General features: G+C 38.3%; 1 protein-coding gene across 1 annotated transcript; it reads right to left on the bottom strand.

Annotated features, from left to right (window-relative positions):
• Window positions 1-12,324: 12,324 nt before the first annotated feature.
• Olfr434 (olfactory receptor 434) lies at window positions 12,325-13,290 on the bottom strand. Its single transcript, NM_146369.1, has one exon. The coding sequence runs from the start codon at window positions 13,288-13,290 to the stop codon at window positions 12,325-12,327; it is 966 nt and encodes a 321-aa protein (NP_666481.1).
• Window positions 13,291-17,768: the final 4,478 nt, after the last annotated feature.

Raw genomic sequence — 17,768 nt, 5'->3', positions numbered from 1 at the left:
ATTTGGAAATCAGTATGGAAGTTCCTTAGGAAGCAGGAGATAGATCTACTTCAATATTCAGCTATTGCATTCCTGGAGATAGAGCCAAAAGATACTTCATTATAAGTCTCAACCATATGGACTGCTACTTTATTTGTATAATCCAGGAATTCGAAGCAACCTAGATACCCCTCAACAGGATAGCGCATTAGGAAAATATGGTACTTTTACACAATGGATTTTTTTTTAATCTTTCTGGTCAGTTTTTATTTTGATCCCAGTCAGTGGTGCAGAAGATGGCTCTGCCTTGCAGGGAGAGGCTTCACTTAAATACATCTCAGGATCTCAGGGTCCCTTCCACCATGCCACAGTCTGACCATTCTTTCCCTTCAGTTGTCTACTTCCTCCTCTTCCAGTCTTTCCTCATCTCCATCTGCCTCCTCTCTGCTTTTGTCTTGCTCTTCTGAATCTCTTTTGTCTTCGTCCTTCTTCTTCTTTTGTTCCTCAGCTTCCTTCTTGCCTTTCTGCTCCCGCCTGTGTGCTTCTAGAGCTTCTTTCAAGGTGTTATGAACCGCTGGAACTCCATCTCTTCCATGGCTGACAGCACACCACTGACATTCAGAGTCTTGTGCTTTCCTTTCATTGTGGAGCTTTGGCCACAAGATGTGGCATACAGAATCAAGACACTGGGGGCAAAGGAGATGGCACTTAGTTCCTCCTTTGGGATTTTGACCCTGTCTGGGAGTGCCTCCTTGTATGATCCTGGTAATGATGGCCTTGGGCAGATTTAGGTCCTTGGGCCCTCCACCACTGCCACTGTTGGGTACGGACCCTTCTTTTCAGGTCTCCTCTTCAGACAGTTCTGGTGTCTCTACACAAAGGAATATTACTCAGCTGTTTAAAAAAATGAAATCAGGAAATGTACAGGTAAAGGGATGGAACTAGAAGGAAATCTTCCTAAGTGAGATAACCACTTAGAAGACCCAGAGAGACAAATGTTACCAAATTATATTTATATTCTCTAAGAGCTTATCATATTTAGCAGGTGCTGAGGGCTAAATGGAAGGGCTATAGTTTCATTCTTAGTACAGAAGACACAATGCATACCTACTTTTGAAGGGAAGAGAAAAACAATGCTTATTTATTTCTATTTCTGTTCTTATCCTCACCAGTACACACAGCTAGTAAACACTGTCAGCATGTTATATTCAAGGCATAGAGAAACTGTACATGCTGGCTAAGAATACATAGGACAGATCTGGGAAGAACAAGAAGGGGCTAGAATGTTCCAGAGGTTTTTGGAGAAATATCTTCCCTAACAGAATATCTTCTAGGGCCAAAACCACCCATGTAGGTCAGCTGTTAGAAATGCTTTCTAGTTTTCACTCTGGAAGGTGATGTTTGCTGAACTCAAAGACCATTCTTTTCAGGGAGGATGGTAGCCTCTGCAAGGTGTCTCCCCTTATATTTACATTTCCCCCGACAAAGATGGAGATATCTGCTGCTAAAGATATTCTCATGTTTCAGTTGTATTTATTTTTTATATTGGGCATGAGAGAGTTAGAAAATCTATATCTAAGTTAGAAAATCTATATCTTACACAGTAAGATTCATAAACTATTGTGTTTATCACACAGTGATTCTAGTCTTCTGGGGTCACCAGGGAAACCTGAGGGAACCTCTGAAATTCACATGAGGTTTAAAGAATATATTTATCTCTGTATACTAAACAAGAAACAAGAAGCAAAATAGTCTTAAAAATATCAAAAGCATAGTGTGTAGAAAGTAGTTAATAGGTTCTTCTCTGCTGGGGCAGACTCCTAATTGTTGAGCAGTTGGTAAGAACCCCCTCCCCTCCCTCTCCTGAATCCCAGAGTTGCTTCTGGGAGCCTGGTGGACTTGTGACCACCCATCACCCACCAAGCCCCTGCCCTCCCGAATACCACTCCCCTTCTGTCCCTTCCAACCCTCCTGCCTGGTCTTCTCTCCTGGGGCAGACTCCTAGTTTGTCTGCTTCAGTGAAGACACCATATCCAGACCCATCCTAGAGGACCTGCTGCACTCAGAGCAGTTGAGGATCAGGTGCACCCAGAGCAGTTGGACAACAGTTTGACTGCTCCACTGAAGACCCAATAGTCTGAAGACCTCCCAGGAGATCTACTGCAGCCAGGGCAACAGATCAGCAGCTTCTTTGCCCCTGTGAAGAGCCCCCAGTTGTAAGGCTCCACAGGTTATCTGATACAGCCAGGGACCTCAGGGACCTGAAGCAATCCAGGGACAAAAGAGGCAGACTCCAGACAGTCACTCAGACCAACAAACATCAGGGATATCCAGATGGTGAAAGGCAAGCACAAGACCTTAAGCAACAGAAGCCAAAATATGTGGGCATCACCAGAAATCATTTCTCCTACCACAGCAAGCCCTGAATACACCAGCACACCTGAAAATCAGGAATCTGTCCTAAAATCCTATCTTGTGAATATAATAGAGTCCTTTAAGGAGAATATCAATAACTCACTGAAAGAAATACAGGAAAACACAGGCAAGCAGGTGAAAAAATTGAATAAAGTGATCCAAGACCTAAAAGTGGAAGTAGAAACAATAAAGAAAACACAAATGGAGGCAAACCTGGAAATGGAAAACCTAGAAAAGAGATCAGGAATTACAGATGTAAGTCCAACAGAATAGAAGAGATAGAAGAGAGAATCTCAGGTGTAGAAGATACCATAGAAGATACTGACACAACTGTCAAAGAAAATTCAAAGCATAAAAAACTCCTAATGCAAAGCACCCAGGAAGTTCAGGACACAATGAAAAGACTAAATCTAAGAATAATCAGAATAGAGGAGAATGAAGATTCCCAGCTCAAGGACCTGAAAATGTCTTCAACAAAATCAGAGAATAAAACTTCCCCAATCCAAAGAAAGAGATAGCCATAAAGGTACAAGAAGCCTATAGAACACCAAATCAATGGGACCAGAAAAGAAAACACTCTTGTCACATAATTATCAAGACACTAAATGCACAGAACAAAGAAAGAATATTAGAAGCTGCAAGGGAAAAGGACCAAGTATCATACAAAGGTAGACCTATCAGAATTACATCAGACTTCTCAACAGAGACTATGAATGCCAGAAGAGCTTGGTCAGAGGTCATGCAGACTCTGAGAGAACATAAATGCCAGCCCAGGCTACTATACCCAGCAAAATTCTCAATCAACATAGATGGAGAAACCAAAATATTCCAGGACAAAACCATAATCAAACAGAATCTATCTACTAATCCAGACCTACACAGGATCCTAGAAGGAAAACTGCAACACAGGGAAGATGCCTACACCCAAGAAAGGACAAGATATTAAGCATCTCACAACAAAGTGAAAAGCAGAGAACCACAAGCACATAAAGCCACTTACAGAAACAAACATATTAGGAACCAACAGTCATCTCCGTTTAATGTCTCTCAATATTAATGGACTCGACTCACCTATTAAAAAGACATAAGCTAACAGACTGGATATTCAAACAAGATCCAGCATTTTGGTGCATACAAGAAGCAGACCTCAATAAACAGACAGATACTACCTCAGAGTGAAAGGATGGAAAAAGGTCTTCCAAGCAAATGGTCCCAGGTAAAAAATCAGGAGGTGCCTTCCTAATATCCAATAAAATAGACTTTCAACCAAAAGTTATCAAGTGTGATGAAAAAGAACACTTCATATTCATCAAGGTAAAATTTACCAAAATGAACTCTCAATTCTGAACATCCATGCCCCAAATGCAAGAGCACCCATATTCATTAACGAAAATATACTAAAGCTGAAAACTCACATAGAATCCTACACAATAATAGTGGGAGATTTCAACACCCCACTCTCACTAATGGACAGGTCATTGAAACAGAAACTAAAAAGAGACACAGTGAAACTAAGAGAAGCTATGAACCAAATGGGTTTAATAGGTACCTACAGAGCATTTCACCCCCAAACAAAAGAATACACCTTCTTCTTAGCAGCTCATGGTACCTTCTCCAAAATTGACCACAAAAACAACCCTCAACAGACAGACACTGAATACCATGCATCCTATCATACCACCATGGCCTATAACATCAAAAACTCCAGAAAGCCCACATACACTTGGAATCTGAAAAACTCTTTACTGAATCATAACTTAATCAGGAAAGAAATGAAGAAATGAAGACTTCCTAGAATATAGTGAAAATGTTGACACATCATACCAAAGCTCATGGGACACAATGAAAGCAGTGCAGTGCTAAGAGGAGAGTTCGTAGCACTAAGTGTCCCAGTAAAGAAACTGGAGAGATCTTACACTAACAACTTAACAGCTCACTCTTATTCTTTTTGTTCTGAGAACTCTAGAACAAAAGGAAGCAAACTCACCCAAGAGGAATAGAAGGCAGTCAAACTTTGGGTCAAAATGAACCAAATAGAAACAAAGAAAACAATACAAAGAATAAGCAAAACCAAAAGCTGGTTCTTTTAGAGAATCAACAAGATAGATAAACCCCTAGCCAAACTAACTAAAGGACTGAGAGGCAGTATCCAAATTAACAAAAACAGAAATGAAAAGGGAGACATAACAGAAACGGAGGAAATTCAAAATACCATTAGATCCTACTATAAAAGCCTATACTCAAGAAAACTGGAAAATCTAGATTAAATGGATGGTTTTCTAGACAGATGCCACATACCAAAGTTAAATCAAGAGCAGGTAAACTATCTTTGTTTTTAATTATTATTTTATTTTATTAAATAGTTTCTTTATTTACATTTCAAAGGTTATCCTCTCTCCTGGTCTCCCTCTGAAACTCCCCTCCCCTTATCCCCTCCCCTTCCCCCTGCTCACCAACACACTCACTCATGCTTCCTGGTCCTGGCATTCCCCAATACTGGGGCATAGAACCTTCACAGGACCTGCATATGTCGCTGGAGCCAGGAGTCCCACCATGTGTACTTTTTGGTTGGTGGTTTAGTCCCTGGGAGCTCTGGGAGTACTGCTTAGTTCATATTGTTGTTCCTCCTATGGAGCTGTAAACCCCTTCAACTCCTTGGGTTCTTTCTCTAGCTCCTTCATTGGGGATCCTGTGCTCAGTCCAATGGATGGCTGTGAGCATCTCCTTCTGTATTTGTCTGGCACTTTCAGAGTCTCTCAGGGGACAGATGTATTAGGCTCCTTCCAGCAAGCATTTATTGCCATCCACAATAGTGTCTGGGTTTGGTGATAGTATATGTGATGGATACCCAGGTAGGGGAGTTTCTGGCTAGTCATTCCTTCAGTCTCTGCTCCCTACTTTGTCTCTGTAACTCCTTCCATGGGTATTTTGTTCCCCCTTCTAGGAGGGATTAAAGTATCCACACTTCAGTCTTCCTTCTAATTGAGTTTCATGTGGTTTGTGAATTGTATCTTGAGTATTCTGAGCTTCTGGGCTAATATCCACTTATTAGTGAGTGCATATCATGTGTGTTCTTTTTGATTGGGTTACCTCACTCAGGATGATATCCTCCAGATCCATCATCTATTTGCCTAAGAATCTCATAAATTCATTTTTTTTTATAGCTGAGTAGTACTCCATTGTGTTAATGTACCACATTTTCTGTATATATTTCTGTGTGGAGGGACATCTGAGTTCTTTCCAGGTTCTTGCTATTATAAATAAGGCTGCTTTGAACATAGTGGAGCATGTGTCCTCATTACAAGTTGTAACATCTTCTGGGGATATTCCCAGGAGAGGAATTGCTGGGTCTTCTGGTTGTACTATGTCTAATTTTCTGAGGAACTGCCAGACTGATTTCCAGAGTGGTTGTACCATCTTACAATCCCCCCAGCAATGGAGGAGTGTTCCTCTTTCTCCACATCCTTGCCAGCATCTACTGTCACCTGAGTTTTTGAAATTAGCCATTCTGATTGGTGTGAGGTGGAATCTTAGGGTTGTTTTGATTTGCATTTCCTTGATGACTAAGGATGTTGAACACTTTTTCAGGTGCTTCTGAGCCATTCAGTGTTCCTCAATTGAGAGTTCTTTATTTAGTTCTGTACCACATTTTTAAAATAGGGTTATTTGTTTCTCTTTAGTCTAACTTTGTGAGTTCTTTGTATATATTGGATATAAGCCCTCTATCGAATTTAGTATTGGTAAAGATCTTTTCCCAATCTGTTGGTTGCTATTTTATCTTATTGACAGTGTTCTTTGCCTTACAGAAGCTTTGCAATTTTATGAGGTTCCATTTGTCAATTCTTGATCTTAGAGCATAAGCTATTGGTGTTCTGTTCAGGAACTTTTTTCCTGTGCCCATGTACCCAAGGATCTTTGCCACTTTATTTTTTATTAGTTTTAGTGTATCTGGTTTTGTGTGGAGTTCCTTGATCCACTTGGACTTGAGCTTTGTGCAAGGAGATAAGAGTGGATCAATTCTCATTCTTCTATATGCTAGCCACCAGTTGAGCCAGTTTGTTCCAACCATTTGTTGAAAATGCTGTCATTTTTTTCCTGGATGGTTTTAGATCCTTTGTCAAAGATCAAGTGGTCTTAGGTGTGTGGGTTCATATCTGGGTCTTTAATTCTCTTTCCCTGATCTAGCCTGTCACTGTTCCAATATAAAGAAGTTTTTATCACAATTGCTCTGTAGTACAGCTTGAGGTTGGGAATAGTGATTCCACCAGAAGTTCTTTTATTGTTCAGACTAGTTTTTGCTATCCTAGGTTTTTGGTTATTCCAGCTGAATTTGCAAATTAATTACCCTTTCTAACTCTGTGAAGAATTGAGTTGGAATTTTGATAGGGATTGCACTGAATCTGTAGATTGCTTTCAGCAAGATAGCCCTTTTTACTATCTTAATCCTGCCAAGCCATGAGCATGGGGGATCTTTCCATCTTCTGAGATCTTCTTCGATTATTTTCTTCAGAGACTTGAAGTTCTTATTAAACAGATCTTTTACTTGCTTAGTTAGAGTCACACCAAGTTTTTTTATATTATTTGTGACTATTTTGAAGAATGTTGTTTCCTTAATTTCTTTCTCAGCATGTTTATCCTTTGTGTAGAGAAAGGACACTGATCTGTTTGAGTTCATTTTATACCCAGCTACTTCACTGAAGATGTTTATCAGGTTTAGGAGAAAGAACTCTGGTTGAATTTTTGGGTCACTTATGTATACTATTTTATCATCTGCAAATAGTGATATTTTGACTTCTCCCTTTCCAACTTGTAATTCTTTGAACTCCTTTTGTTATCTAATTGCTCTGGCTAGGACTTCAAGTACTATATTGAATTGGTAGGGAGAGAAAGGGCAGCCTTGCCTAGTCCCTGATTTTAGTGGGATTGCTTCAATTTCTCTCCATTTAGTTTGATGTTGGCTACTGGTTTGCTGTATATTGCTTTTCTTATGATTTGGTATGGGCCTTGAATTCCTGATATTTCCAAGACTTTTATCATGAAGGGGTATTAGATTTTGTCAAATGTGTTCTCAGCATCTAATGAGATGATCATGTGGTTTTTGTCTTTGAGTTTGTTTACATAGTGGACTAAGTTTGTGAATTTCTGTATATTGAACCATCCCTGCATCCCTGGGATGAAGCCTCCTTGATCATGATGGATGATCATCTTGATGTGTTCTTGGATTCGGTTTGCAAGAATTTTATTTTTGCATTGATATTCATAAGGGAAAATGGTCTGAAGTTCTCTCACTTTGTTGGGTCTTTGTGTGGTTTAGGTATTAGAGTAACTGTGGATTCATAGAATAAATTGGGTAGAGTACATTCTGTTTCTATTTTGTGGAATAGTTTGAGGAGTATTGGAATTAGGTCCTCTTTGAAGGTCTGACAGAACTATACAGTAAACCCATCAGGTACTGGGTTTTTTTTTTTTTTTTTTTTTTTTTTGGTTGACAGACTATTGAAGACTGTTTCTATTTCTTTAGGGGATATGGGACTGTTTAGATCATTAATCTGATCTTGATTTAACTTTGGTACCTGTTATATGTCTAGAAATTTGTCCATTTCATCCAGGTTTTCCAGTTGTATTGAGTATAGGCTTTTGTAGTAGGATCTGATGATTTTTTGGATTTCTTCAGATTATGTTGTTATACCACCCTGTTCATGTCCAATTTTGTTAATTAGGATACTCTTCCTGTGCCCTCTTGAGTCTGGCTAAGGGTTTATCTATCTTGTTGATTTTTTCAAAGAACCAGGCCCTGGTTTGATTCATTTTTTCTATAGTTCTTTTTGTTTCTATTTGGTTGATTTCAGTCCTGAGTTTGATTATTTCCTTCCATATACTCCTCTTGGGTGAATTTGTTTCCTTTTGTTCCAGACCTGTCAGGTGTGCTGTCAAGCTGCTCACTTATGGTCTCTCCAGATTCTTTTTGGGGGCACTCAGAGCTGTGAGTTTTCCTCTTAGGACTGCTTTCATTGTGTCCCAGAAGTTTGGGTATGCTGTGGCTTCCTTCTTATTAAACTCTAAAAAGTCTTTAATTTCTTTCTTATTTCTTTCTTTACCAAGATATCATTGAGTAGAGAGTTGTTCAGCTTCCACATGTATGTGGGCTTTGTATTATTTATGTTGTTATTGAAGATCAGCCTTATTCCATGGTGACCTTATAGGATGCATGGGTTATTTCAATATTTTTGCATCTGTTGAGGGCTGTTTTGTGACCAATTATATGGTCAGTTGTGGAAAAGGTACCATGAGGTGCTGAGAAAAAGGTATATCCTTTTGTTTTAGGATAAAATGTTCTATAGCTATCAGTTAAATCCATTTGTTTCATAAGTTCTTTTAGTTTCACTTTGTCTCTGTTTAGTTTCTGATTCCAGGATCTGTCCATTGATGAGAGTGTGGTGTTGAAATCTCTCACTATTGTCGTGAGTGGTGCAGTGTGCTTTGAGCTTCACTAAAGTTTCTTTAATCAATGTGGATGCTCTTGCATTTGGAACATAGATGTTCAGAATTGAGAGTTCATCTTGGTGGACTTTATCTTTGTTGAGTATGAAGTGTTCCTCCTTATCTTTTTTGATAACTTTAGGTTGAAAGTCACTTTTTTCAATATTAGAATGGCTACTACAGCTTGTTTCTTGGGGCCATTTGTTTGGAAAATTGCCTGCCCCTCCAGAGACTGTCCCACCTGGGGATCCAAGCCATGAACAACCACCAAACCCAGACACTATTGTTGATGCCAACAAGTGCTTGGTGACAGGAGCCTGATATAGCTGTCTCCTGAGAGGCTCTGCCAGTGCCTGACTAATACAGATGTGGAGGCTCACAATCATTCATTAGACAGAGCATAGGATCCCCAATGAAGGAGCTGGAGAAAGTATTCAAGGAGCTGAAGGGGTTTGCAGCCCAATAGTTGGAACTAACCAGTACACCCAGAGCTCCTGGGGACTAAACCACCAACCAAAGAGACTCATGGCTCCAGCTTCATATGTATCAGAGGATGGCCTACTTAGTTGGTCCTCAATGGGAGGAGAGGCCCTTGGTCCTGTGACGGTTCTATGACTCAGTATATTGAATGCCAGGGCCAGGAAGCAGGAGTGGGTGGGCTGGGGGGCAGGGGGAAGGGGGAGGGGATAGGTTTTTCAAGGGGAAACTAGGAAAGGGGATAATACTTGAAATGTAAATAAAGATAATAACTAATAAAAAGGAAAGAAATTGAGTCAATCACAACCAAAATTTATTGAGAATGGAAAGCAAATGAGCCTTTTCTGTGGTCTGACATGACATCATGACTGTCAAGTCCTGTGGTAACCCATGCTAACTCACATTTTTCTTCTATTTTCCCCTTGAACTACAGTGTTTCCTATACTACATTTAACAATGTTTCCTATACCATGGTCTATGGGCTATCTAGTCAACAAAGATTAGAGGTAATTAAAAACTTGAATGCTCATCCTTTTCAGAACATATACTTTTGCAGGTTTCCCAGGTGACCTGAAGGCACAAAATGTCACTCAGTTTGAAACATTGGGCTCTACAGTCCCTAGCAAAGAGTAAACAAGAGTCCTACACATCAGTGATGGAGTCTCCATTCTACATGCCAGAGATACTGTGGGGCCACTGTCATATGGCTAATGACTTCAACCACAAAGTGCTATGCCTATCATTTTCAGTAATTATAGCCTCTGATATTGCACTCTCTTGCACGAGATTGGAGAATCCACACCACCACATGGCCCCCTCGTGAGCAGAAACACAATAACAGCATCTTGCAGCTGTATTTCTATCAAGGACTAAACATTTTTTTCCCAATAGTTGTGAAGTTGCTCTGCATCACTCTAAGTAAGATGCAATTAACCACCATATTCACTTTAGAAGAAACTTTTGCAAGAACTATGTAAATTTAGATGTGGAAATGAGTAACATTCAAGACAGTGTTTAGGTGCTGCTGTGTTTAAACTAAATGGAAGCCATCAATCTTTCATGTGGTATTTGCTCTGCAATTATCACCTGGCTGATTATAACAGTTTTCAATATGCAATAGAAATATGAGTACCCTTGGCTTGGTTGTGGACTGAATTTCCCAAAGATTCTATGAGATATCCATTTTCACTCAGAGGTGACTCACCACTCAACTTTCTCCTCATAATCTGTTTCTGTCTGCTCATTGCTCCTATGCTCTGCCAGTGCTTCGTGTATTACTGGAGTTCTTAGTATTAGCACATCATTTTCACAGTTTTCATAGAGAGAAAATACTATTACTAGCTAATGAAGATCTTTTTAGTTTTGAACAAAGAAATAGGACTGGTCAGGGGTATCTTAATTCTTAGATATTGGATGAACATAACTCTCTGTGTTCAGTGTGAATCATCTTCATTTTTCATTTTATGATGTCCATGTTCCTCTGAAAGTCCAGTGCTTTAAAAAATAACCGAAACTTTGTGCATAGGAATCATCATTCAGCGAAAACATCCCCTGAAGTTTGACATCCTTTTCTATCAGACCTTGTAGAACCAGTTCAGCTCATCATCATAAAGACTAAACTACAAAGATACTGTCCTTCACTTTGCATGTCCTTTGTTAGTGTTTGTAAATATTCAGTATATTTAAATCAATGATACTAATATAGCACTATGAGATCATGATACTATATTATGGTTAAGATAAGGGGACTTTGGAGACAAATTGTCTGAGGTAGTCAAAAATTTACTGCTTTCTATAGTATCCATTTCCAAGAAAGACCAGTAATAGAATGGTATTCATTTTTTATGATGATTATTCAAAATGATCCATAAGTAGTTCTATCAATATGTAGTAAAGGTTACTTCCTAAGTAATTAAATAAGATGCCTGATTATTATGTGTCCATGTCTCCATTTATACACAATTATTTATACATAATTATTATCTGTTAATGTCAAAGTGAAGAACACACATTCTTTTGAACAAGACTGAGTTTCACCATCATGGTGGCATTGAACAATGCTTTAATCATGAGAATCTATTGAATCTGTACTCAGGTCAAAAAATATATGATAGCTCATCATTCCAGATCTTTCTGAAGGATATTCATACAGCTGAAATATCTGATGCTTGTTTTAAGTTCATTTAAGGGAACAATGCTCTATTATCATCATTCACTAGCTACAAAAATAATCAGGTAACACCCTTAAGTTGTAAAAGATACTACACATCTTCCATGTCCACATTTGTTTGCTTGTTTCACTGCTTGATTTCTTTTGAGACATGCATGGTCTTTCTAGGAAACTCTGTTTGGAACTCTTTATGAAACCCATTTTGGCCTTGAAATCATACAGATTCTCCAGCTTCTGCCTTCCAGGTTATAAGATTAAATGCTCTCTGTGAGGTTTTAATATTGTCCTCCCTTCTTATTCTTAAACCCCTTGTTTTAAATTTGTTCCTTAACTCAGCCCAACAAATTAACTGCACAACATGTCAGTAATTTTCATTTGAAGTAATACATGCCATACATAATGGCTAGAAATCTCCAAATAATTCCTGGATTGGTCAAGTGTAGTTGTCGGAACTGTCAGGTGTATGATGGAATGCAGGGCATATGTTTTGGGAAATGGCTTGTTCCATCTTATGCTCTTTGTCAGTTCATTTAATTAAAGAAAGTAATGAACACACTCAACTAATAAGACCCAGAGAATGATTAAAATATTATTTAATTTTACAGCGAATCAGTTCAACTAGAAAGAAAAAATATACCAGACAAAATTTTATCTCCTAGGTAGCTAAGGAATATAACATAAATTCTGCAGGTTATAAATAAATAAATCCTGAAATATTGATCCTATGTAATTAGACATTATAAAAAAAAGAGACAGTGAATACTCCTGGATGTAAAGTAATTGAAGATTAGAATTAGAGGAAACTACCAAGATTTATGGTCCGAACACCACACCAACCAGGAATGACTTTCTTTGCACAGTGACCTCTTGAGGGCGCCCTTCACCTCAGCATTCCTCAGACTGTAGATTAGGGGGTTCAGCATGGGGTTGAAAAAACTGTAAAACAGGAAAAGAACCTTCTGCTGCTCCTCTGGGTGCTGGGACTTGGGGGCCATGTACATGACAATGGCACTGCCAAAGAAGAGCCCTACCACACAGAGGTGGGAGGAACAGGTAGAGAAGGCCTTTCTGCGTCCCTCCCCTGACTGGATCCTCAGGATGGCCACCAGGATGCGTGTGTAGGAGACTAGTACAAAGCATAGGGGGGCCACTAATATGAACACACAAGCTGCAAAGATAACGACCTGATTGAGTGTTGTGTCAGCACAGGCCAGCTTGAGGACAGACAGGATTTCACAGAAGAAGTGATTGATTTCATGAGGTCCACAGAAGGGCAGCCTCAGGATGAGAACTAAATGGACCAGAGCAAGGAGAAAGCTAAATATCCAGGAAACAGCAGCCAGAATGGTACACACTCTCCAGTTCATGATGACAGTGTAGTGTAGCGGGTGGCAGATAGCTACATACCGGTCATAGGACATCACAACAAGGAGCACACATTCAGTGTGGGCAAAAGCCAAGAAGAGAAAGGTCTGTGTCATGCATCCAGCAAAGGTGATGGGCCTGGTCTCATCCAAGAGGTTTATGAGTGTCTGAGGCACTGTGTTGCAGGCATAGGCCATATCGACAATGGCCAGGTGGGACAGGAAGAAGTACATGGGAGTGTGGAGTCTGGAGTCCAGGCAGATCATTGCAAGGATAGTCCCATTCCCCAGTATGGTGAGAGTATAGAAGAGAGAGAAAAGCAGAAAAAGAACTAGGTGAATCCTCGGGCCAAGACAGAATCCCAGCAGGACGAACTCTGTGACCATGGTCTGATTTTCCTCCATTTTACTATGAAAGAGGATGCAGAGAACTGAGACTCAATTCTTGTAAAATATGGTTTTATAACTCATCTCAGATTTTAGCAACATGAGAAAAATATTAGTAAATATCAGTAGGATGTATTTAATCATTAATAAGTTATTGGTGTATTATTAAAAAGTTGTGCACAAACTATAGTTTTAACTGACACCCAACTTTTGGAAGAGTATTACATTCCCAGTGCTTAAATACTTAGAATAACTGACACAGGAGCTATTATGAACTCCAGTAAACCCTATACATAAAACAATTGTGAAACATTGTTTATCTCAGAGTTTTATGCATGCAAGGATATAAAGAGCTACTAAGGTCTCTGATTCAAACATCACAGCAACATGGAATGAACACAAATCAAGTAGTGAAATGACTTTTTAAGTCTGGAATAATACCAGAATAGAAAAAAAATTGATAGAATTTACATTTTTTATTTTAAGTGTCTAAATCATAACTAAAGTCTAGAGGGTGCTTACAAAGTTTTACTCAAAGAAAATTGTAAAACAACTTTTTTATGATTGGGTTGCCTGCTCAGCAAGTGGACATTTGATGGGTAAGAAAATTCAGGGAAATTCAGGGAGCACAAGGCAACATATAGATGTATGCATAGAATTTGAAACATTGTTAGTGATGAGAAAGGATGTGGTGGACATTATTTCTATAGACAGCGATACATGGTGTTGTATGCTTTCATATTTGTTTGTGTATGTCTATCCAGAATATGTATCATTACCTTCAAATTCAGACAAACCACTGTATAGTTATTTTCTGGATAGTCAAGTGGGATATTCACAGAATTATTAATACATTCTAGGAAAATGGGATAATATTTTGTTTCACCAAATGTATTGTCATCCAGACACAGTGCATGGGAGTTTCTATGAACACTCAAAGATTTCTAAGGGTGCTTGATGAGTGCCTTTATGAATACTCTTGCAGGCAAACTTCCCATATACTGTTTATTTAAAGATCTTTCTATGTTTCTCTGAATAATATTTGCATGAAATAAAAGTAAAGAAGAAGTGGGCTGGTTTTGTTGTTAGTCTATTTCCTCATATTTGTAATACACACTATATTTGAAATCCAAAGCATAAGGATTTGCAATTTAAAGTAGAAAAATTTTGGCTGATCTTGGCATCAATAATTAGACATGTTTCGACTTTTCCCTAAATAGCAAGAGGAATGACATTGCTTCGGAACAATCTTTAGTTTAATTAACACCAGAACCAAGGGAGATGTTAAAGAGTGTTTCCCAAGGAAGTTAGCATGATAGACAGAATTTTATTCTGAGAAAGACTCTCATAAAAGAGACATGCAACTGATGAGAATAACAAGGTAGATATTGGAATAAGACTACATCAGCAAACAGGACTGGAGAGTTCAAAGAGGACCATTTGAAAGCTTGATGTTTTGTGTATTCTCCTAGATGTGTGGAAGGTGGATTTAAATGACTCAAGAATTCATGTGTAGTCAGTTTCATGAGATATTGTGTGGAGCCACAGTGTAAAATGAAGACAGGAGATGTGTTTCGAATGTATAATTTGGACAAGGAAGGCAGTATTTGGCAGTGAATAAGAAATGACATCTAGGGAAGGGACAAGGGAACCAGTTGGAAGAAAGATCCTAGCCACCTGATGGATGTCTGTAGTCCACATGGATGGCTTTGAATGTTTATTATTAACATTAGTGAAAATGATCTCTGACTAGCTCTTCTTACTCTTATTTCAGGTTCCTCAGCAACTGGCAGGGTATAACTTCTTTTCTTGAGCAGATATCTCTGTAGAGATGGAATTAGAAAATTCTTTGCAAACATTAGAGTTACATTTTAAACTACAAATTAATAAGATTTCGATAATATGTCTTGTGCCTTGTTCTCTTGTGACTTGGCATGGCATGCCACTCTTGTGAAGGAAATTTCGAGTTTGGTCTATTATCCAGGACCAGACTATGTGAACGGGGCATAAAGTTAAATTTTACACGTGATGCATAGAAAAAACATTAGGCTGTAAATTTTTTCATAACAAAAAGAAATACAGTTAACATATTTGATACATTAGAAACCACTTAATAGAGTTGCTTATTGTTTATTATAAAGCTTGGGAGCAGGTTTGCTTGTTTTCTAAAACTGGCAACTGATATATATTTATTAAGTGGCAAATGAATGAATGTTAACAAATGAATAAACTACTAGCTATGGTTGTCTCGAGATGTCTTGTTTCTTTTACAATAAAATTTCTTCTAATTATCCTAATTTCAGATCTCCCACAGGAAATGAGTCCTTCAATACAAAAAAAAAAAGTCATTGCTGTGATTCATACTAAACTAAAATCTTTAAGATGGGATAAGATAACTTAAAGGGTTCACAAAATGTTAAGCACTTGAATTTAGTATATATTAATATTTATAATCCTTTTCATTTGATTTCAATGAAATGTATCTAAAGTTAATTAAAACAATCAATTAGAAACCAAACATTACATTTCCAGGGGCCACAGGGACTTCACTTTGAAGCACGTTCCAGTTACAAGTGTAAATTATAGAATTATTATGGTGATATACATTATTCTGTGTATATATGACTTCAGAAATTAAAAGTTTTCCAATTGGTATGGCTAAGAAATGATCTAGTTACTCTAAAGCACTAAGGTAAGGAAGGCATTTCTTTATAGATAAACAAATTATCATCACTTGCAATGAATCATATTTTAAAAAGTAAATCTCAAGTTTGAAGAACTATCCATTTCTTTTCTACGGTAGCAGGCATGGGCAAAGCAACATTCATACAGCCACCCCATTCCATTGTTCCTCCGTTGCTTATCTCAACTGCTTACTTATAACTACCAGGGAAGAAGCCATTACTTTTCTTCCTTCCATATTGATGACAGAGACATAGCCAAGTTATCATATGAGGATAACTTGAATTGATGAGGTAAATGAATTTTTTATGCCAGGAAGAAGTGAAGGTCAGTCTTCCTGGATCATCTCTTCCCTAATCTTTGAATGCTAGTTAACCATCTGGTTCATGCACTGTGTACCCAGCACTGTAGTAGATACAACAGACTGAGGAGTGTAATGACATAAGGATGTTGTTGTAAACGTGTGTTTCAGAGCCAAGAGAAGACATAAAAGAGTAGATATTAAACATAAAAATTTACTAAACAGAAGATTTAAATAATTATTGAGAATCTCATTCTTTTTCCCTTTTCCTACACCCACTCACACCTCAGTTCCCTCCCCTCACCAAAACTCATCCTCTAGATTGCAGAAAATATAACATGCATACCTGCTTATTTACTATATTCTAGGTACCTGGATATGTCTTGAAAGTTATATGACATATAGAGATCAGACAAACATAAAATGCATTTGGCTTTTACAGTCCAATGCAATAAACAAATGTATTTTTTACAGGACTGACAGGAATTAAATGGAACCTTTAGAAAACAATCAGTATGTGTTAATTTCAGTGAAAGGAAACATCACCCTGCAACAAATTCTACTATAATTTTTGTTAAGTAGAAAAGTTATTCTACATATTTCATGTAAAGCCATTATATGGAAATTATTATTTGCAGAGAATATGAATAAGCATGTATAATTAGCATTCATAGAGACAATCTATTTCTCATTATGATATAGAAATAAAGAGTAGCAATAACAGAAGAAGAGTTAAGCAAAGACAAGATGCTTCAACTGTCTGGGAAGAATATGTGGTGTACTAAATTTAACATTGTTACCCTTGTTGACTCACACATTAACATCCAAGAACATCAGAAGAGGAAGCAGCTGGAGGCTGGCACAGGGTGATATTCCTACAGAATTTCTGGGAAACTGTAGAACACTCAGGTCTGCTCCTGCTTGAAATGCAGCAGAATCCTCAGGAAAGGAGATTTTATTCTCTGAGGGCTCAGCCTAGTTGGCAGCTCTGGAGTCTCCTTGGAGGAGCAGGGCCAGGAGACATCATGCATGACTACCTCTGTGGGAAGCAAACACAGAGAAATTATCACTTTCTATTGCTGCTACCATCCCCAACAGGACAAGCAGTTAAGAATCACAGATAAAGAGACAACTCTGAAACAACGCCCATCAGAATCCATGAATAGTGATTGATATTTTTTAATGTCATAATTCCTGTTCCATTATCTTCATTCTAAGATGACTCTGGGGAAGTTGTCAAGAAGTAGAAAAGATGAGTGAACTTTTGGAATCTGCTCTGAAGCCCAGCCTCTCCTGGATGGAATCTGGAGAAATGAGTAGAAATGAGAAGTTAGGACCCTAAAATCTTATGAAGGAAAGTCACAATGCAAATTGCAGAAAGTGTGGGAGCTGCATAAGAAGGAACAAAGAGGATTGGGGATTTCAAGGAGAGGCCACGGTATCCCAGAATCGCACTTTGAGACCTATCATAAGCAGTGCCTTTTAGGTAGGAACCACTAATGTAGGTCACTGA

This window comes from Mus musculus, chromosome 6, assembly GCF_000001635.26.
Source record: "Mus musculus strain C57BL/6J chromosome 6, GRCm38.p6 C57BL/6J".
In the NCBI taxonomy this organism is placed as follows: Eukaryota; Metazoa; Chordata; class Mammalia; order Rodentia; family Muridae; genus Mus; species Mus musculus.
This window is presented reverse-complemented; position numbering and strand designations above follow the sequence as displayed.

Excerpts from the sequence above, each read along its gene's own strand:
- Olfr434 (NM_146369.1), bottom strand. The coding sequence starts at position 13,290 with ATGGAGGAAAATCAGACCATGGTCACAGAGTTCGTCCTGCTGGGATTC.